Genomic DNA, 22,712 nt, shown 5'->3' with positions numbered 1-22,712 from the left:
CCAGGACCCTGAGATCATGACCTGAGCCGAAGGCAGCGGCTTAACCCACTGAGCCACTCAGGCGCCCAGCTGTTTTCTTTTTAAAGGACACTCATGTTTCTTTATTCTGTTCTCTCCCTAATGATGTGCAAGTTTTACTCTCCATTTTTAATTTCCTCTAGGAAAATTCTTAAATTCTTAAACTTCTATCTTTCTGCCAGTGTCAAGAGTCTTAAATACTGATATTCCACTCCCCAAATGGTTGACCTCCCTTAAGTCCATACTTCCTTCCCTTTCATCACGTGAGCTGCCACAACCTCTGTATTGATATAACCAGCAATTTGGGAGCAAAATTATTATAATTTCTTCATCTTTTTTTGTGTGTGTATAGTAAGTAAAACTTAAGAGTAAACGTTCCTTTTTTTTTCTTCTGTCTTCACTGTCTTCACATTACTTCCCCTATCCCATCTCTACATTTATTTTTCTTCTTGACAGAGCATGTAATACCTTAAATCTTTCAGAGTAGGTCATTAAATCTTTCGTACCTTCCAAGTCCATAAATACCTCTATTTTCTCCTACAAATTAATATATTAGTTGATTGGACACAATTTCAAGTCCAAAATTATTGTCCCCCAGAGTTTTGAGGTTGCAGTATTGAGAACAGTATGCCCGATTTCCATCTACCTGTCATTCACCTCTGAATTGTCTTCTCTCTGCATATCTCTTAGGAATTTCAAAACTTCTCCTCTTATCTCTTGTTCTCAGTGACACCGAAGGTATTTTTAAGTGTGTGTATCTACCCACTTCCCACATTTATGCTGCTTGCATTAGTGGATTCTTTTTTCAACCAGGGACTCAGATATTCACACTGAGGACTCAAATCTGAATATGCAAATGTTCAAATTTCAGAAATATTCTTCCACTGTTGTTTTGATTAGTCCTTCCATTGGCTCTGCTTTCTCTCCTGATGGAAGAAGCTGTTTCGTTGGGTGGTGGTTGAATCTTTGGCTTTCATTTTCCACCTCTCTAAATTTTTCCATTGTGCTTGCTTTCTGTTGTTGCATTCTCTGAGAATCCCTTGGCTCAGCATTTCAGCTGAGTTCTCTTTATAACTCTGCTCGTCTGATAAGAGTTTGATTTCAACAATCTTTTTTAAATTTCTAGATTTCTGGTTAATTATATTTTTGGAATTGAATGCACTGTTTCCCCCCACACTTATTAGCCACACTTAAACCAAAGTCAGGTTCAGTCATTCCTGTTAACTCTGTTTTCTTGGGTGTCAGTTCTACTTATTGGGTTTGGTGTCCATCTTCCATGTTCTTGGCATTGCTTAAATATTTGGTAATTCTTGGTTACCTTTTCATTGAATATTTTCCTTTTCATTTAATTCATTTTAAACCTTTTCATTGAAGATTTGCTGCTTGCAGTTACTAGAGGTAGACCATGGTGGGTTTTGCTAAGAAGTGTGGGTAGAAAGAGTGCCCGCTTTTTCCAAAGTACAGGCAACCACCTTGAAGAATGTCCATGCTCTCTTTCAGTGTAATATATGCTGCCCTGTGCTAGAAAGCAGACCTTCTGCAGTCCTCTGAGTGCCCAAGTGAGGAAGGGGTGAGAGGGCTATTGAGAGAACCAAGAGCAATAAAAATATTTCAGCTACTCCTGTTTGATTCTGCAACTCATCATCCAGTGGACTTCTCTGCCCATGCGTCCATCTTTAGGCTCATAGTGTAGGCTGTCAGAACCACCCACCCTTAGCAGTAGGACTCTTCTGTAAATAGGGTCAGGATTGTGGTTTCTCTCTTTTATCTGATGCCATCAGATTAAAATACATACCTACTATCTTATATGATTTGGAGAAGGAGGGGAAGGTTCCCAAATGATCACCTCTGGTTGATCACCTCTTTGTGGCTATTACAGTTGACACTTGAACAACAGGGAAGTTAGGGGCTCCAACTTTCCATGTGATCACAGATTCACATATAATTTTTTTTTTTTTTAAAGATTTTATTTATTTATTTGACACAGAGAGATGATCACAGATTCAGAGAGAGGATAATCCCTTTTGCGGGACTCGATCCCAGGACCCCTGAGATCATGATCTGAGCGGAAGGCAGTGGCTTAACCCACTGAGCCACCCAGGCGCCCCTCACATATAATTTTTTACTCTGCCAGAACCTAACTACGAATAGCCTGCTGTTGACCAGAAGCCTTACCAATAACATAAACAGTTGGTTAATCATATTTTGTATATTATATGTAGGTATATACTGTATTTCTACAATAAAGTGAGCTCAAGGAAAGAGAATGTTAAGAAAATCCTTAGAAAGAGAAAATGCATTTAAGTACTGTCCTATATTTACTAAAAAAAAAAAAAAAATCTTGTATAAGTGGACCCATCCAGTTCAAACCTGTGTTGTTCAAGAGCAAACTGTATTTCCCCAGGTTTAGAGACAAGGTGAAGGGAAGTTGGAATCGGATGAAGAAAAGAAGAAGAAAGAGACAATTTATGGGCTTACTCTATGTATATTAAGAAGAGCTTTCGCAAATGCATAAATATAAAGTGATTAACCTTTGATCTTCGCTTGTTTTTAAATTTTGCACACTAATGAGATGTTCTTTTTCATTTTTAGGTCTTGAGTGTAATCATGGCCAAACCTTATGAATTTAACTGGCAGAAGGAAGTTCCTTCCTTTTTGCAAGAAGGAGCCGTTTTTGACAGATATGAAGAGGTAAAGAAGTGTTATTAATCTTTTCTCTCAAAACATTCTTATAATTATTTCATTTTAATTACAGTATTGAGTAAATAGTCTTTGACATAAGTAAGAACATCTTTGAGATTTATAAGTTGAAATAGTTGGAAAGAGGCAAGTTATGAGATATAATAATAATGAAAATGATACTGTAATTTATTGAGCACTTACCATGTGCCAGATATAATCAGGATAATGATGCTATAAATTATTGAGTGCTCACTGTGTGCCAGACAGTCTTCTAAGCACTTGTGTGTATTATTTGTTTAATTCTTCACAACAACCTTATAAGGTTGTTGCTGTTATTACCCTGTTTTTACAGATGGGTTTCATGTAGCAACAGTTTTTGCCTAACGAAGTGTTTTTGGCAGGCTTGCTACATAAAACTTTGTATTTGTTGTAAATGGAATAGTGGTTGGACTTTTTGCTAGTCACTTGCTTTGTCAGTTTCATTCCTACCGAACAGCTGGATCAAAGCTTTGCATGCCTGGGTTTCTACCATTTATCGCTTTTGCCCTTTGCAAGACAACATGGACTCCAGACTTTCTATAGAGCAGGAGTTGGGGGCCACCAATCTATTAGGGAAGTTTAGGTCTGTGAGTTGAAGCCTCATTAGCATTTGTAAATGCATTGTTTTTCTTGGACTGTACTTGAATTTGAGGTGAATTGGGGAAGGGGGGGATGAGGAGATTGTCACCTCTGAGGCAAAGTGAAATGTAAAATTGTTTAAGACTTCATCTCAAGTCAGAATTGGTTCCCCTGGAAAGCTCTGGAATGTGTGTGGTGGCTGATTGTGGTGGCCCCCTCAGAGGTTTGGATTGTCAGGCCTTTTCATGAGATCTGTGGGCTGACGTGACGCAGTACTTGTCGACTTGGTTTTTCCAAAATGTGTATCCTAACACCCTCTAGATTTATGCCATAGTTGCTTCATAAGTAAACAAAATTGAGAAAGGCTAAGGATGGGCCCCAGTGTGGTCACTATTCCTTGTAGTAAATTAAAATATTGAAGTGACAGCTGTTTATAGGACAAACTTGACTCCTTCTGCGAAGGAACAGTTAGCTGCATTTTGCTATGAGAAGACAAAATATTGCACTCCCTGGAGATAACCACTATTAATTCTTTGGCAGTTTTCTCTTAGTCTTTTGTTTGTTTGTTCTTTTTTTCTCCCTTCCAGAATTGTGATTCTGATCTTTTGAAAATCTAAATCAGAACTTGCTTTTTCTCTATTTCAGAGGCTTCCATAATTCTCTATTGTAGGATAAGATGAAATATAAGGCCTTCCTTGATTTGGTTCCTGCCTAATACCGCAGCCTCATTTCCCACCAGTTTGACACACACACACACACACACACACACACACATTCTGCTTTCACCATAAAAATCCCCTAGCAATTCCCCCAAGACACTGTTATGTTACACGCTTTGTGCATGCTGCTCTCTTTTTCTAAAATGCCTTATTCCTCCTAGTGTGACTGGTGAACTCCTAATCATCCGTCAAAACCCAGATGAGAAATCTCTACATCATTGATCTCTTCCTTGACCCATTCAATAAGAATTGTTAACTCCTTGAGGCACCTGGGTGGCTCAGTGGGTTAAAGCCTCTGCTTTTGGCAGGGTCCTGGGATGGAGACCCACATTGGGCTCTCTGCTCAGCAGGGATCCTGCTTCCCCCTCGCTCTCTCTGCCTGCCTCTCTGCCTACTTACAGTCTCTGTCTGTCAAATAAATAAATAAAATCTTATTGATAACACCTTTGTGCCACCACCAACCTACCTTTTGCACATTTTACACCATATTCACATTTTATTTGCTGTTTTTATGCCTCCTACTGTGTTCTGAGTTTCTTGAGGTCAAAGACCATCTTTTACTTATCTTTCTCTGGGGACTAGTAGGAGGCCTGCAACTGCCGAACTCACTGTTGATGTAGCATTACAAAGAATTTTAGACAAAAATGTTTCCAACTCGGTCTGGTTCTATTATTGTTTATTACTGTTGTTAAGTGAAATGGTGAGAGTACTTGATAATCTTCAAGATCCGTATGGGGATCTGAACCTCAACGGACTCAAAACATTAGGGTAAACTGTATAACAGGTTTTGTCTTTTAAATAATAAATGACCAATATCAACAATTTGATATAATTCAAGCTTAGTACAAAGTAAGTTATTGCAGTGGGCTGCTTTTAATCCACTTTACCCAGTGTGGCAAAGAAGGCCAGGGACAGGTTTCATCTTTTAAATAATAAATGACCAATATCAACAATTTGATATAGTTCAAGCTTAGTACAAAGTAAGTTATTGCAGTGGGCTGTTTTTAATCCACTTTACCCAGTGTGGCAAAGAAGGCCAGGGACTGGCTTAGCACTTACAAGCAATTTTCCCAGGTAAGCCAGGTCCAGGTTGAGCACTAGAGTCACCAAGATAATGACCATTGACCCTTGGCTATGAGCTGGTGGGACATCACCCCGAGGAACTACTAGAGTATTATCCTAAAGTTTGGCCGTTTCCTTGGGCAGCATCCCAAGCACTGGAAATCTATAGGATTACTTAAAAATACTGCATGTCTTCTAATAAATCAGAGAAGGTCATTTTGAAGAGATTAAATACTATCACGGGCTGAGTATCTTGGCTACTGTTATGTAAGCAGAAACACATTAAGAGGAAAAAAGTGCTATTTTTATGCTTTATCAAGTGAACTGTGATTTGATGAGCTGGAGGTTATTATTTTTATTTCTCAGGATGATTTTCTTTAGCTATTAATCATCACGAGTCACTCATATTTAGAAAACACTGATTTACGGGGGCTCCTAAGGGCCATTGCTTTTCACCCAGGTTCCTCAGAAAATGAGGCAGAGGTCACAGTCTTGAACAAGGATTAAATACAATCCAGCACGGCTTTCAGCTTTAAGTGATATCTTATCAGGATATAAGCAAAACAAGTTTTTACTTAATAAAGTAGATGCCTCTCTTCATAACAACGTATCAAACAAGAAAGTCACAATATTAGAAACTGGACCATGGCCACTTTTTATTAGCGTTTCCCGGTCCTGTAAGATTCAGTTCTTTGGAGCCACAGCTGCTAAAATATTAAAGGCGACAAAATGCAAGTGTAAAAGGTTTGTTTCTTCGGTGTGTGTGAACAGCAGTGGGAAATGACAGCTGACGGCAAGCGAGAGGAGCAGAAGTTAGAGAGGACACAGCCCGAGTATCCCAAAAGCATCATAGCAAAGGGACCATTTACGAAGGGGCAGAAATGCCTTCAGCACCCTGTGACAACTAACGTTATCATGAGGGCCCGAGGGATCAGCCAGATACTCCATTGTGTTCCATGCACGTGTTTATAGAAGGCAAGGAAGGGGGTCAGGCTGTGGGTGAGCGCGCACTAGATCAGAAAATTAGTATTGACTAGTCACTATTTTTTTTATGATTTTATTTATTGAGAGAGAGATAGAGAGCGAATGCATGAGCCTGGGGGGTGGGTGAGAGAGGGAGAAGCAGACTCCCCACTGAGCAGAGAGCCTGACACGGGGCTCGATCCACAGACCCTGAAATCATGACCTGAACCGAAGGCAGACACTTAAACGACTGAGCCACCCAGGCGCCCCTTCTTGTCACTATTTTGAAAGTATATGTTATTTTGCCAATAAATGTAATCAGTGCAATTGCATCTAAGCATTACTTTATTATTTCTGTATTGCTTTTGAGGTTGGCCACATTCTTAGAGACTGTGTAACATAGCAGCCCGCATTGTAGCCCCTGGTTGTATTCCCATGCCACTTGTAAATCTGCTTTTTATTCAAACCTACGTGACCTAAAAGTTACTGAAATGCAAAATGTATTTTGTTTCCTTAAGTGATGCTTGTTTTTCAGTCTTTAAAGCAGAGGTTTTTCTATTGCAGAGGTGAGAAATAACAATACCTTATAAAACACTTGCAACCCAATGTCTCCAGCTTAAACGGTTTCCTGACTTTCCTTTGATAACATGTTAAAAGACCGAAGACCTTATGCCCTGGCTACACCAGGCCCTCCCCAGTCTTTCCTAGATGCCTAGCTGCAGACACTTTCTTGGTGATGTCCCGCATCCTTCGTGCCTTCTTACCTTTCTGTCCCCAGGACTTTGTATATATCATCAACTCCCCAGAGCAAGAGCATTGTATGAAATAGACTTTCACGTAAGATTTGCTGGTAGCAGAGGAGGATTGGAGCACACAACAGGACTCACTTCAAGATTAAACATCAGAGATGGCGCTCAACAAATTTCCTTCACCAGCCTGGCCAGCCTCTTCTCCAAATTAAAAAAAAAAAAAAAAAAATTTTTTTTCCTTCTCTCTCTTAAGCCAAGCAACCAAAACAGAAGATTTTAGTCCCTTCTCATCCTGAGCAGTTTGAAGTGAGAGTGAGGTAAAAAAGGGGCCAGACTCTCTTGAGACCTTTGGTTTTATGTAACCTTACATGATCCTTCTAGATAAGTGGTCACCTAGGGAGCTTTGCCTGATGAAGGTGGTCTGTGTCTGTGTTGCCCTTGACCATGTGTGGCTGCCCAGCACTTGAGATGTGCCTGGTGGGGTTGAGGGAACTGGGTTTTTTCACTTTAGTTGGTTTTAACCTGAACTTACCCAGCTGCACGTGGCCAGTGCCTGTTTCACTGGGCAGCACGGTTCTAGGCGACAAGCTCAAACGACAACCAGATTTCTCAACACACGGGAGGAGTTCTCAGTTCCCTTGGTTGGAATCTACAGTTTGCTTCAGCCATGCCTTCTTGGTGGCAGCTAGAGCTGAGATTTAAATGTCATACAGATGATTCACCTCAGGCTCCCATATTTCCATGTCCCAGCTCCCCAGGTGGGGGCTACTCCTTTTTCTTACTCATGAGACTTCATTGTCACTGAGGCAAGCTGCCCAGGTAGAGCCCTGTTTTCTGGAAAAGCCTTGGTCTTTGTCATAGCCTCTTTCATCCTCTACCCCCCAACCCTTCCTCCAACACACACTTTAGTGGAATCTGTAGGTGCTTCCACCTGTTACCAGGACAAGAGTAACAATTATTGCTGTCATCAGACCCAGTGAAATATCAAAGTGCAGGACCAGGACCAGCCTAAAGTAGGTCCGAGTGCAAGAGGCCAACAGTTGCCTCTTTCCAGGGCAGCTCTGACATTTGAATGGAGGACCATGTAGCAAAGCTCCGAAAGGCCCAGACAGCCTACACACCCCAGGCTGTTCATCAGGGAAGTGAAGAATTTTCTAAATATAATTTTCAAAAAAAAAAAAAAAACCCTAAAAAACACAACCCTCATAGAAAGTATTTTGGCTTCAAGAATTATTTAACCCCTCTGTGAGGACACCGGCAACATGGCAAAGCTAGTTCTAAGAGCACTGGAAGAAGAGAGTTGTACAGTTGACCCTTGAACTACTCAGGGGGTGCGGCCCAGACCTCTCTGCCGTGAAAAATCCTCATACCACTTTGACCTCCGCCTTCCCCAAAAACCTTAGCTGCTAATAGCCCATTGTTGACCAGAAGTCTTACCGATAACAAAAACAGTTGAGTAACACGTATTTTGTGTGTCATATGTATTCTCTGTTGTATTCCTACCATCAAAGAAGCTACAGGAAAGAAAATGTTGTTAGGAAAATACATCTACAGCACTGTACTGTGTTTATCAAAACAAAACAGAAAACCTCCACATCTACGTCGACCCATGCTGTTTGAAGGTCAACTATATATAGTTAGGAGAGGGAAGCTAACCCAAGTTTGGTCAGTTCACTACAAAGCTGGTTGCTGTCCTATAGGACCATGAAACTGTGAGTTCTGTGGTTGTCTTTTCTACCAGCCACGAATCCCACATGTCTCTGTGGACACAAAACAGGTGCAACATCTCTAGCTAACTGTAAAGACTCTGAGTAACTGGTTGATCAACCCAAAGTACATTCTTCTATAGAAATAAATCCTCCTCGGGTAGGCCTCATAGACAGTGTTCCCTTAGACTGTCCAGGTGATAGCTAGCCTTTTATTTATTTATTTACTTACTTACTTATTTTTTAATAGTCCCCAAGTTTTGGATCGTTTAAACTGAATTGTACCAACAGGATCAGGATATTGGGCTCAAAGAGTGGAGTGTAGAATTTTGCCTGTTACTTGTATTTGCAGGGAAATATGCTTACAGAGTCACCATGATGGTAATGATAATCATAATATTTAGTGTTTTTTCAACTTTAAAAAAAATTTTTTATTTATTTGAAAGAGGGGCGGAAGCACACACTCACGAGAGAGCAAGCACAAATGGTGGGATGGGGCAGAGGGAGAGGGAGAAGCAGGCTCTCCGCGGAGCAGGGAGCCCGATATAGGGCTCGATCCCAGGCCCCTGGGATCATGACCTGAGCCGAAGGCAGATACTTAACCCACTGAGTCACCCAGGTGCCCCTGGTCTTTAAAGTACTCTAAAAGGTGGACAAAAATGTAATGATGAGTGAGAGAACTGAATGGAATGTTAATTTACCCACACACAGGAGGAACGCAGGGAGGTGTTGGAGTCCAAATGGTTAGAAAACTGGAGGAAAGACTGGAAGATTAATATTCTCCTGGGAGGTATTGCTGATGGTCAGTTGATGGTACATGGAATAGAAGCTCATGCTTCTATTATTTAAAGCCTAAAATTGCCAATCACAAAGCCAAGAATAATATAACTTCAAATTTGGAGTGGGGAAGTGGAGATAAAGTAGGGAAATGAGCTCAGCCGAGTTTAATTATGGAATTTTCAACCTAGGAACCTATTAGTACATGTGCCTGGTGGATATTAGTTCAGGAATTGCTTGTTTTGCCACAAGTCTCACGTTCTTCAAACTCCAGTCCCCACTAGAATTGGATATTTAAAGCAAAACAAAAATGTGTGGAGATCACTTCATTAGCCAACAAATTAAGTCCAGACGTCTCATTTGAAACTTAGCCCGTGGCCTAGGTGCCCCACCACCCTCACCCCTGCCCTTTCCCCCAAAGTCAAGTTGTGATGAGGACGGTGGTGGGTCATCTTCCTTGTGGTGTGAGAGGACTGGAAGGGGTGTCCAGTGTGCGGGGCTGATCTGGGATGCCTAAGAGAGCAGAGTCTTTTTTTTTTTTTTTTTAAAGATTTTATTTATTTATTTGTCAGAGAGAGGAGAGGAGCGAGAGTGAGCACAAGCAGACAGAGTGGTAGGCAGAGGCAGAGGGAGAAGCAGGCTCCCGAGGACGCCGGGATCATGACCTGAGCCGAAGGCAGCCGCTCAACCAGCTGAGCCACCCAGGCGTCCCTGGCTGAGTTTTAATGGAAGGGCCAGTCCAGTTGATCAAACCACAGCTGAGAGGTGGGTGGAGCCCACAGCTTGCTCAAGGCCATGGGTGTGGGGGAGGGGAGTGGCTTGTCCAGCTAGGGCCGAGGGAAGGGTGCTGGAGAGCAAGAACCGAAGCGACAGGACAGTGTCCACACCATGGAGAGAAGTAAGGGGAGAGGCTAGGCATGAGAATGAATCAGAGGATTTTCTGACCCAGTGGGTGGAGAAGGTGAAGGAGAATAAAGACTGTAAAGTGAGGTGGGGGTTTCTGGCACCGGAAGCTTGGGTGGTCCCCAAGGGAGGCAGAGAGAAGGGTCAGATTTATGGATGCACTTAGGCTGTTCCTTTTCCTGAAATGAACAGCATTTATCATCGTATCTTCCACAGTACCTAAGAAACATTTTGCTTATAATAGAAATCGCCTAAGTTCTAGTTAAAAATAAAGTGAGCAGAAAGGGAATTGAAAAGCATAAGTAGAGGATGAACAAATGGAAGCACACTCGAGTAGGAGAACCAAGGTTGTAGAACCAGGACGAGGAGCTGGGATTTCTTTCTGGTCGTTGTGGGAAGCCATTTCAGCGAGACTGAGGTGCTCTGATAGGCATTTTGGAGACACTTTGGTGGCTGTGTTGAAAGTGGTTTGTGGTCGCTGGGGGAGGAGGCACGAGCAAACTAGGTAGGAGATCGGAATTCATGGTTGGAGAACATGAGGAATTTAACAGAAGAAAGGCAAGCTAGAGTCTTACTCCTTCCTCCTACTGGCTGTATCGCCACAGACAATTTTCTTTCTTTCTTTCTTTTTTTATTTTTTAAAGATTTTATTTATTTATTTGACACAGAGAGAGAGAAAGAGAGAGACAGTGATCCAGGAAACACAAGCAGGGGAGTAGGAGAGGAAGGAGGCTTCCTGCTGAATAGGGAACCCCATGCAGAGCTTGATCCCAGGACTCTCGGATCATGACTTGAGGTGAAGGCAGTCACTTAACCAACTGAGCCACCCAGGCGCCACTCCATACACAATTTCCTTACCATCTCTGTGCTACAGTAGAGATAATAAGGTGGGTGGGCCTAAGGATTTTGCCGTTCTATATCAGCCCGCCTTCAGGTACATTTCTTGTCATCTCAGCCATGTGACTTCTTCCTTACAAGATAAGAAAGTTGTGGCCAGGTGCCTAGGCACTTAGTTGGCCTGAACATGGAAACAACCCAAAACTGTACCACCTAACATCAGCCAAGTTTTTGCAAAAACACCCAGGCCTGTTCCTTCCTCTAGATCGGATTTAATTTTTTTTTTAATATATTTGTTCTTTTTAAGTTGGTTCCATGCACAGCATGGAGCTTGAACTTACGACCCTGAGAACCAGAGTTGTATGTTGTACTAATTGAGCCAGCCAGGTGCCCCTAGACCAGATTTTACAACAACAGTTCTGATACTATTAACTGTGCTTTTAAATTCCCAAAGCTTAGAGCTCGTGGGCATCCAACCCTGAAGAATTAAGGAAAAGTCTGTATGGTTTGGAAAATTACAGAAAATGGATATTAAGGCAGAAGACTCTGGTTTGAGCCTTGACCCAGACATTTGCAAGTTATGACCTTGAGCAAGTCCTTTTACCTGAGTGAGCATCTGTCCTGCGTGTCAGTTTATCCGTGCCAGAGCTTTCTAGTAGGAGTCTGAGTCACCCGTGTGTGTGGATGGGATGTGTCTTCAAAACAAAGGCTCTATAGTGGTTGAGACCAGGTCTGTTTTGTTGTGTCCCAGTACTTATCCAGAGTAAAAGGTTCAGCCAATAACTCAAAAGATACCAGTGCAAACTCTTGGCATAAATAATCAGACTTCTAATGTTTCTGCCATAAATGGCTTGAACCTCTCCGCCTTTCATTTTTTCTTTTTTTAACCTTAACTAAGAGTGAGGGATTGTATAACAGAAGCGCAGGATAATCCCAGATTTTCACTCATTTTCACTCATCTTGGAGCATCTTGAGTGCTCCTTTATTTGTGGGTAAGGTTAGAAGAGCAATTTCAAATCACAGTTTGCGGACCTGCCCTCTGTCACTATTTGCCTCTGAGTGTGTGAGCTGCAGGAAGGAACCTCTCACTGCCCTTGGTAAAAAGGAAGTGTGCCTTGATTAAACCAGTGAAAACATGTATGTCAAATGAGAGGTTTTCCAGAGTGCTAAGTACAAACCTATCCAAGGACTTGCAGGTGAAGTAGTCTAAAAGTATTGGAACTATAAGAGACAGTTGCCCCAAGGAGAAATAACCAGAGGTCAGGCTTGACCAACCAGCAGGTAAAGTTCCAGCAAAACAAGGAGAACAAGTGTGAACCTGATTTGAAGTCCCATTAGGAGACAGGACATTAAATCTGGAAGGAGCTTTGAGGCCTGAAAGCGAAGAAAGGCACTTTTCACATTAGTAATATGAAAAGACAAGGGTATAAAAGGAACAGTGATTGGTCAATAATTGTACCAGCTTTTGTTGTGTTGTTACACACAACACAGCACACCAAAGCTTAATGACATAGCAGAGCCAAGCTTTCCTCTGTCCTCTTAGGTTCAGTGGCTGGGGCTAGCAAATTAAGATGACATAAGCCAGATGAACAGGAAGAAAGACATAAAATTGTGTTGATGTTACTATTTTTACAGGCACAGGAGCTTCACCGGAAAGTGAAAACCCAAAGAAATGGGTAGACTCAGAGGCTTGTATACCATTTTAACAAAAGATGATAAATTGTGGAGTAGTGACCAGATAAAGAGAAAGAGGATTGGGGCTTCTAGGGGCAATAAATTGTGGGAAGACAGATATATATGGGGAAACAAATGAGAGGTTATTTTAGTAAGGTTTGTTTGTGCAGACTCATCTTGGTGCCAGCTTTCTGTCTTCATGCCCATAAAACTCTCTGGAGAGGGGATTCATGGCTGCCTTCATTTCTCAAAAGTTTCTGATTTTAAACAGATGAGGGAAGCTTTGAGAAGGCCTTTTTCTGCATCTGTTGATTCTCAGTTATTTTCAGTTCACCATAATCCATATGCCCAAGTGGCATATTTGGGAGTGATATATTCCAATCCCAAAGTTTAAGATAGCAACCACTTAAATAGCCTAAGATTCTGTGGGTCAGCCATCGAAGTGGAGCTCAGCTGGGCCCACTCAAGTGTCTGCTGAGCTGACTTGGGGCCGGCTGATTTCAGGTGGCCTTAGCAAGACCTTCTCCTTTCCAGTCCACCTGCTCTGTCATTCTTCTGCCAGCAGGCGAGGCATGTTGTCTCTTGGAGTCAGCCGTATTTCTGCTGCATTCTCTAGATCAAAGCAAGTCATGAGACCATCTCCGACTCAAGGAGTAGAGACCCCTCTTGATAGGAGAAGCTATAAGTCACATTGCAAAGGGTGTGGATGCAGGGGGGCATGAAGGATTGGGCTGTCTTTGCAATCAACCACAGTTCTCTTGGGTACTCTTTATGTAGTAAAGCAGTCTTTATGTTGACAGCAGTCAACATACTTTTCCTATAAGGGACTAGACATTTACTAGGTTTTATAAGCCACACGCTCTCTGTTAACAAATGCTCAACTTTGTGGCACAAAAAGTCACAGAACATAGATAATCCATCATTGAATGAATGGGCTATGTTCTAATAAAATTTTATTTTCAAAAACGGGGGCACGCTGGATTTGACCCACAGGCTTGTAGCTCGCAGACACCTTGCTCAGAAGACAAATACTGTTACACAAAAATGAATAACACGTTAGTTTGGGTGGTGAGGATACTTTCAGTTCCAAGTAGTTACTTGGAGCCCATTGTTTGCCCTTACAAATGTCTTATTTTATTTTTAGGTTAGCCATTCCCCACTTCTTTTCCCTTTTCTCTAGAATTGTATCAGCTTTGCTGTGCAGTGAACCACTTGGGTCTTTCTTTTCTATAAGATGCCCCAGTTTGCTTTGGTTTTGCTTATTAATTACTCTTTTCATTTTTATGTTTCTTTCCTCCCTTCTCTATGAAGTTTCCTTGGGTTTGCTATTCTTCATTTCTTCACAAGGGTAGAAGATAACTTTATCCCCTGTTGGAATAGAAGGACCTTACCCGTGAAATAGTGTCTGAGTCAGTCTCCTGGAAAACTCTATGGCTTGAGATATATTCTATTCAGGGGTGCAGGAAGGTCTGCTTATTGCTAGAAGACGTGAGATGCATCCACAAGGAAATCAGAGAAGGAAATCTGGGGTGGCTTAGATTTACAAAGGCATGTGGAAAAAGAACAGAACAATATACGAAGAAAGTGTGTAGATAATGAACCCATAAAATTAAAATAGAGGGGCTGAGAAGCCACTGAAGTGCTAGTTCTTTGTTGCTTCTATTCAAGCTGGAGTATATAGGAAAATGCTCAGTATTAATCCCTTCCAGCCATGTCTGTGGCCACGGGTGAGCAGGTGCACAGCGGCCAGAGAATCCTCATTCGTGGGGATGAGTACAGCCTTTGCAGATCTCCATGCTGATGGTGAGGAAGCCCGAAGGACATCCGGGCTGCATGCGGTGGCGCATTCTCTTTGGGAGTGCCCTCTGTTAATGCTTGTGGTCTAGCCATTGAATTAATAGAATTCGTTCAAGGGTGAACAAATGAACCGTCCAGTGAAATATACTGCATGTGTTAAAATGAATACTTTTCAGGTCCCTTCTTGAGTAATACAATTCTGTTTCTTTTAACTCCACTCCATGGGAATGAGTTCCCTATTCCTAAAAATTTAGGGGGAAATGTTTGCACTGTTTTTACTGATTTTGCTTGTGTTTAAGGAGGGTGCTTTTTAGTCCTTCCACTAGAAATAGGTGCCATGGCCACCGTGAGCCTCCACAAGGTGCTCTGTAAGGGGTGTTGCTGTTTAAATGCTGAGCAAACACTGTTTCATTTAAACCACAGCAAGCGTTGGAGCACCTGGGTGGCTCAGTCTTTGGTTCAGGTCATGATCCTGGGGTCCTGGGTTCAAGCCCTGCATCGGGCTCCCTGCTCAGTGGGAAGCCTGCTTCTCCTTTTCTCACTCCCCCTGCTTGTGTTCCATCTCTAGCTCTCTCTCTCTGTGTCAAATAAATGAATAAAATCTTAAAAAAAAAAAAAAAAAAGCAGCAGCAGCAGCCTGTTGTTGGGTAGATCTCTAACCTCCTTTTATAAACTGTAGAACCAAGGCTTATGGTGGTTAAATACCTCATCTGAGGCCACGTAGCTGCTCACAACTGAGCAGAAAGATTCCATGTGCTAGTCTGTTGTGGTTCTCAAAGTGTTGACCAGCTGCATTAGCAGCACCTGGAGTCCTTGTTAGAAATGCAAACTCTTGGGTGCCTGTGTGGCTCAGTGGGTTAAAGCCTCTGCATTCTGTCCAGGTCATGATCCCAGGGACCAGGGATCAAGCCCCGCAACATCGGGCTCTCTGCTTAGCATGGAGCCTGCTTCCTCCTCTATCTCTCTCTCTGCCTCTCTGCCTACTTGTGATCTCTGTCTGTCAAATAAATAAATAAAATCTTAAAAAAAAGAAAGAAATGCAAACTCTCAGGCCCCACCCCAGACTGACGGAATGAGAAACTCTGGGCGGGGAGCTCCAGCAATCTTTGTTTTTAAAGCTGCCAGGGTGATTCTGATGATGCAGTTCAAGTTTGAGAACCACGAGGCATAGAGCAAGTCAGGGAGTTTGGGATTTCAATAAAAGGAAAAAAAAAAATGCATTTAAAGTTCTTCACAGCTGATTTCCCCCAAACAGGCAATGCAGATAAAGAGGTGGGGGACTGTTCAGTAAAAGAAACTTCTTTTTCCAGAGGACGTGACTGTATTAGATTTATTTCACTCTTCAGCATGTTTTGCACCTGACATCATTCATCATCTTTCAAACCCTCAGATGGCATTAAGGATTAAATGAGATTATTTTCCACATTATACAGAAGAAAGAGAAGCCTAAATCAATTAAGGAATTGCCTACTATTCAACATGTAGTGATTGCTGGAGGCCGTCTCCAGATCTGATGTACTGACCAAGAGAACACACGTGAATCTCAGCTACCTGTACCATGACTTGGGACCTTGAAATGGCTTCCATTTGCAAATGATGAGGTTCAAAATACGGCACCTGGGTATGTTGGATATTTTAAGCAGAAGGAGTTTGAAGGTCATTCAGAAGCATCCCTCCTCCACCCCCACTCCCAAAGCAGGTCATAAAAAAACCCACATGTGAGAGGTGTCCTCCCTATACCTACAAGAAAGAAGCATCCATCTCTTCCATGACAAAGGTGCTCTGAGAAGATCTGAACAAACAGGCCTTTCTAAGACACTCCCCACCCCCAGCTGACTACACTTAACCTCATACTCCTTGACCTATGCTATTTCCAACTGTCCACACTATTCATCTTTTTCTTGTCTTCACTTTCTTATGCAGACTATCATCTCACATGTTTGAAAACAAAATTCATCCAAGTAAATGTGAAGATCAAGTTGGCTTCGTTAAACAGTTCACGAATTGAGTAACATCCCACTAATCCACCCAGCAGGTAGAAAGGCGCTCTGTTGAGCTGCATTAAAGGAGAGGTTTTTAAAAGCAAGGAGGGAATGGAAAAGGGGGGGGATTATTAGCAAAGAACACATTGTTTTAGGCAAAGTTGTCTTCCCAGAGGGCTGCCTCCTAGGGCTGACCCTGAAACTCCAGGTTGGCTGGTTACAGGTCACATTACTTTTAGGGTTGAAACTGCAGTTACTTTAGGTTTTAAGTCTTGGTTTGCTGACAAGTTCCTTCACATAAGTGACCTCATTTGGGGCCCGTGGTTCTTTTTACTGTACATAAAACTTAGAGTAAATAAATTTGCATGCTTTGCTGTTGCTGATCTGTCTTTGTCAGTTTAATTTTCAGACCTAGTCAGCGACCTTGAGAGGATTAAGGAAAACTTGTGTTTTTTTAAAGATTTTATTTATTTATTAGAGAGCATGAGCAGGGGTGGGGGGTGCGGGGTGGGACAGAAGGAGAAGCAGACTCCCCACTCGGGCTTGATCCCAGCATCCTGGGATCATGATCTGAGGTGAAGGCAGACGCTTAACAGATTGAACCACGCAGGTGCCCCCAAATGTTTTCTTCCCCTCCAGTTTTTTAAAGATATGTATGATATTTTAATAATATATATGTATACACACATACACATAGTAATGGAGGCTACTTAACTTTCTTAGTAACCTATTTGCTTTATTTCAGACCATAATTATGTTACTATATCCAGGAGTTCTTGATTTGATTCTTTTAAGGAAATGAGGATGGAAAGAATTTATTTTTCATCTGTTTGTCTCACACAGCAAATAAGTGTCCCTCAGAACACTAATACCTTTACCTTATAATCAGTGAAGATCAGCCTTTAACGATAGAAAAGTATAAACCCAGACTTCGTAGTCTCTAACTTTTTTTTTGTGGGTGGGGGAAAACTAGGTGAAATGCAGTATATGGAAGGAACATAATATTTTCTTTCAATCAATGAAAATAGACATAAAATATCCTCAGTGGAGAAGCCTATCTTTTAATACTTAATATTGATAGATTAATAAATGTGTTTTTAAAGTCCTTACTCTTCACATTATAACTAGTAAGCAATTGCTCTGAAATGCTACCTTGTCAGAAACATGTAATGCGTGTGTTGGCTGAGGTCTCCAGGTCCGGAGTCTGCCTTGCTCTTTCTGCTAAGGAGTTCCCCTGGAAACAGTTTTGTTGGCACCCCTGTTGCTCTCCTGCTGTGGATTCTCTTCTCCCAGGTACCTAAAAGGACAGATGATCCTCTTAATGGTGAACTGCGAAAAGGAGCCTAGTGTTTGGATCCTCACCAAAGTCGAGCTGCCAGGATATTGTTTGCAATGAAGAAAGGGTTTGTACTAGTGGCATTTAGGGTAAAAATCTTGGCCAGAGAGCTCTTTATTGAAGAGTTTGAAATACACACAGTTGGTTAAGGGCATGGGTTTGGAGTTAAACAGAAATAGCTTTACCTTCAGGGGCTTTCTAGCTCATTTCAAATAATTTCCAAATTCCTTCCTATGGCCTACAGCCCCTCTACATGACCTCGTCACTCTACTGTCCCACTGACGTTCCCTGAAAATTCCAGACATGCTTCAACCTGAGCGCCTTTGCACTTCCAGTCCCCTCTTTAGACTGCCCTTCCCCCATTATGTCAGTATACCCACCTCCCCCATACACACACACACACATTACCCTTACCCTTTTAGATTTTTTTACTTCACTTTTATCAATTCCTGATATATTATTTTTTGTTCATTGTGCAAATTCCCCTAGAATATAGGCCATGAGGGCAGATCCTTTGTTTTTATTTGCTGCTGTATTCTCAGTGGGGAAATTATTCATCACCCAACAGATACTAATAAGCACCCATCGTGATCCAACGAATCCTTAGTTACCTATCTGGGACCCCAATTTTGGGGGTATTTAAATGGCCCCTAATTTTTCAGGAATCTTAAGGGTACCAAGGAACACGAACTGGAGGTCCTTTTCGGGGAATCTGGAGAAGGGTTAGCAAGAGATCCCGTCTCTGGCAGCCATTGAGGTCGGCCACTAGCCTCTCCTCCCAGTGGATCCCACCATGAACTGTATGGTCAGTAGGCAGCCTCTAGCTGCTACAGCTTCTGCACTCTTACAGTGTTCATGCCGAGGTTCCCAGCCAGTGAGCAACCTGGCAGAGATTCTAGAGCTGGCTCTTGTCTGCCCCAGATGAGGCCAGTGGATACTCCTTGCTCTGGGAGTTCCATCCACCCGGTGGAGATGTTGTCAGAGCCATGCTGCCGTCGGGGACCCTTCCTCTTTCCTCTCCTCTCTCCCAGGTCTTCGTTCCACCTCATGGTTTGAGGCCTCTCCCTGCCTGCTTCCCTGCTTCATCTCCCCTTCCCCTGATGCTGCAGCCCCCGTTGGTGTGAACAGTCACGTGCTCAGCCTTCAGATCTGCAGTTTTCTACAGCTCTGCACTCTCTGCAGAATTCTCGAGGTGATAGCAGAGGCCTTTGTGTGCATGGTCCAGTAATTTCTGTACTTCTCTTAGACAATAAAAAGTGATAGAGCCAGGATTGGCCCCAAGATCCATTGGGATCTTTGTATCTTTGAGGCCCCAGTAGAAGCTAGTTCAGAAGACAAAGTGGAAAGGAGTGACATCTCATGCAGTGAGTAGTAAAGACAGGCATTTTAAGAAGCTGAATTATTTAAGTAGGAAATGCATACATTCAGAGGGCGATTTCATGGATGTCATTTGAGATTCCTTTCAATGACTCTGTTCAGCGTGGACTGTCATCTCCACATAGCAGTAACTCAAAACATTCTTCCCTTGACCTGCTTCTTCAGATATATGTCATCTCTGTCACTCTATTTCTTTCTGTCCTTTTTCTCAAGAGTACCAGTGAGTGTGAGCTGGGCAAAGGGGAGGTACAGAGGGAGAAGGAGAGAGAATCTTAAGAAGCCTCCATGCCCAGCACAGAGCCCTACACATGACCCTGAGAGCATAACCTTAACCGACTGAGCCACCCAGGCACCCCCTGTGTCATGGTGTCATGTTTTTAATCATTTGCTCAGTGCAATTTATTATTCTGGAACAAATTGTGGTTTAATGAGAAGTGCTTTACTGAAAAGGATTTTCCCGCTTGTGGGCATACTTCAGGCCCTTCAGCAGAGCACATCTCCTGTTGTTCTTAGAGTAATTGGGTGTGGTAGGGGCCATTAAAGAAAAAGCCATTCCTGACACTCACTCGTTAAAAGAATGATCGGGCATACTGTGTTCAAGAGATGACTGCAGTGGGGGGTATGTGGTACTTGGGGAGAGGTTGAGCCCAACTCTGAACACAAGGAGGAAAGGGGGGCTTATAGCCAAAGAGCAGCAGGTGGAGGTCACCTGGAGATGATGGAGGTTGAGACGCCTAATCAGATAGCCAAGGTGCTCAGATATTGAGGGCAGGAGGGTCTGGCTAAAGCAACTTAACAGGATTCCTGCTAAAAATCGATCACTGCCAAGACAGACAGTGGAGGTCTAGTCAGGAAGAAGATTCAGAGGAGCCTAAGGTTTGCTCAAGGGAGAGAACCTTTGGGGGTAGGGGAAAGGAAATGGGAGGAAGGCACAATTTGTATTGTAATATTTGTTGTAAAAAAATGCCTGGGTGGCTCAGTGGGTTAAGCCTCTGCCTTCAGCTCAGGTCATGGTCTCAGGGTCCTGGGATCAAGCCTCACATCGGGCTCTCTGCTCAGCGGGGAACCTGCTTTCCCCCCACTCTCTCTGCCTGCCTCTCTGCCTACTGTGATCTCTCTCTCTCGGTCAAATAAATAAATAAAATCTTAAAAAAAAAAAAGTTTGTTGTAAACATTTATTACAAAACCAGTTATTTTCCTCCCTGGCCCCTGTGTAAGTTGGTCTTCTTTTAATTTCTCCTTATTTTAGTTGCTAAGGCTACTAAGTTGCTAAGTTTTGACTAACATGACAGTTTTCCTGTCCAAGTGAGTTAGTTTGAGTGACCACCCACTCCTCTTGAAAGCATGTTTCCTAGACTTTGCTCTTCCTTCTCTAAGCAGAGAAGTTGTTTGTTGAATATCCTGGGAATAATTGCTTCAGGTGTCCCATGGCAAGAATCAGGGAGCCTCTTCCACTGTCTTAAGACAAAACACAACACAACACAACAGCTCTCTTAGAGCCTGACCATCCAGATTTGGTCTCAGAATCTCCACATCAGAGATGCTTCAGGGTGGAAGAGGGGCGGAGACAGACCTGGAGCCTAGCATCGCTGAATGGCAGACCTTAAAAATTGAACCCCATGGATTTAATGTCTTTATCTGGAAGTAAAAGGGAAAGTGGGACTTCACGACTACTCATGACTATACTATAAACAGAACCAGAGTTTGACTTTTAGGTATCTCATTCATGCGTGCCCTCACTCTCTCCCTCCCAAATTCAAACCCTACTTGAGCTGACCACAGATTCTTATAGCGAAGGATGTCAGAGATCTTGTTAATAATAAGTATTGTCGGGCCACATTTCAGGGTTTTTAAAAAATCTAGAACATGAAGGAGCAGGAAAGGTGTTGTGTTTTCCCCTTGCTGCTTTTCAGTATCCTTCATCGGCTCTCCCAAGGCCAGGTTGCTTGGAAAGTTGATGATAGTCTTTTTTTCTGAGGAAAGAATAGGATGAAATGAGTGGATGAAAACTTTCCAGTTGATACCAGAAGGGTTCACTTTATCTCTATCATTGCTGAAATGAGCAGGTTATGTGCTCATGGCTGGTTATGGAGGGGGAGAACGTTTCATTTTTGTTTCTCTGGAATTCAGAAGTCATGATAGACAGTGGTTCTCTAGCACCTTGAGAAGTTTGCCAGATGATTCCCTGGGTTGCCCTCTCACCATCTGAGAGTGCGATCCACCATGTCAGGGAGGTGCGGGGTTGGAAGGGGGAACCCCCAAGTCCCACATTATCTCCTTGGGTCACTGTTCTCCATCATGGCCTGTGAAGAAGGTAGAAGCTAAAACTGTGCTCTGAGGACAGAACCTCTGGGCCTGTTATAGCCCGAGGCTAGCTCAGGCAGAGCTGACTTCTGTGGGCAAAAAATGGACTTTCACTGAGTTTAGTGCAATAGAAATTTACAAATGCTGGGCTTCCGCCATGTTTAGACTCCCACATGTGCCTCCTGGGTCGGTGGAGATAAGCACACTGTGATAGCATTGCTTGGAAGAATCCACATGACAGAAATGCTTTTTCCACTACAATGTGGATAGAGCTCACTGCTTATTATCTGTGTTCTCTTGGGCAGCTAACCTCAGTTAGTATCAGTTTACTCATCCATAAGGGAGGGATGGTGGTGTTTACCTGTGTTCTTGGATGATGAATCATAATTGATAATGGCACAATATTATTATTATTATGTTATTAATAATCAGTGAAAAATTACTAGGGTTCAGATTATGCATCAAGCACTTGAATGCCCAGAGGTAACCTGTGAAATGGGCAATTATTTTTGGTTATCCCTGCTTTTGGCAATGGAGTAATGGAGCCAGCCATAGTTGGGTCTGGTCTATCTGACCCCAAAACCAATGCAAAACACCCAGTAATTTCTGGGGTGCTTTTAAAAAAAGATTTTATTTATATATTTGATATGGCATGAGCAGGGAGGTAGGTGGCAAAGGGAGAGAGAGAAAACAGACTGGCTGCTGAGCAGGGAGCCCAATGTGGGGCTCGATCCCAGGATCCTGAGATCATGACCTGAGCTGAAGGCAGACACTTAACGGACTGAGCCACGCAGGTGCCCCTATGGTGTTCCTGAAGTGGTTTCTGTGCTTCTTTATACACGTTTCTTCCATATTCCAAAGTAAGCTGTCATGCAGAAATAGGTATCACCAGAAAAAAATGAATGGAACCGGGATTTAGGCCAAAGAGGGTGCAGGGAAAAGAACCGTGCAAAACACATCAAATTAGCAGCAAAATGAATAGGCAGCCACTCTGCAGGCAGCAAGAACGTTCCAGGAAGTTGGAATAAGTGAGATGCGGAGTGGCTACTTGTGATTCTGGTGGTCAAAGCGATGCAGGAAAGGCAGTTGTAGGACTCACCATGTCCACTAGATTGCAAGGGAAGCAACAGATCAGGACAAACTGTTTTCCTTGGTACTAAGATCCCAAAACACACTCTGACATGATGTGAGGCAGTGGAAAAGCCCCT

General features: G+C 42.8%; 1 protein-coding gene across 8 annotated transcripts in view; it reads left to right on the top strand.

The window, feature by feature from the left end:
* Window positions 1-22,712, top strand: part of PLCB4 (phospholipase C beta 4) — a 412,481-nt gene that overhangs the window by 251,692 nt on the left and 138,077 nt on the right. For all 8 annotated transcript variants that reach the window (XM_045086008.1, XM_045086009.1, XM_045086005.1 and 5 more), the window contains one exon: window positions 2,611-2,709. In XM_045086008.1, coding sequence (XP_044941943.1) covers window positions 2,626-2,709 — 84 coding nt within the window. In that variant the 5' untranslated portion in view covers window positions 2,611-2,625. The remainder of the gene's footprint in view (window positions 1-2,610; window positions 2,710-22,712) is intronic.

The sequence above is a fragment of the Mustela putorius genome, unplaced genomic scaffold (assembly GCF_011764305.1).
Source record: "Mustela putorius furo isolate JIRA1106 unplaced genomic scaffold, ASM1176430v1.1 tig00000874_pilon_pilon_pilon, whole genome shotgun sequence".
In the NCBI taxonomy this organism is placed as follows: domain Eukaryota; kingdom Metazoa; phylum Chordata; class Mammalia; order Carnivora; family Mustelidae; genus Mustela; species Mustela putorius.
Note: the sequence above shows the minus strand (reverse complement) of the source record. Positions and strands in the feature narration are given on the sequence as shown.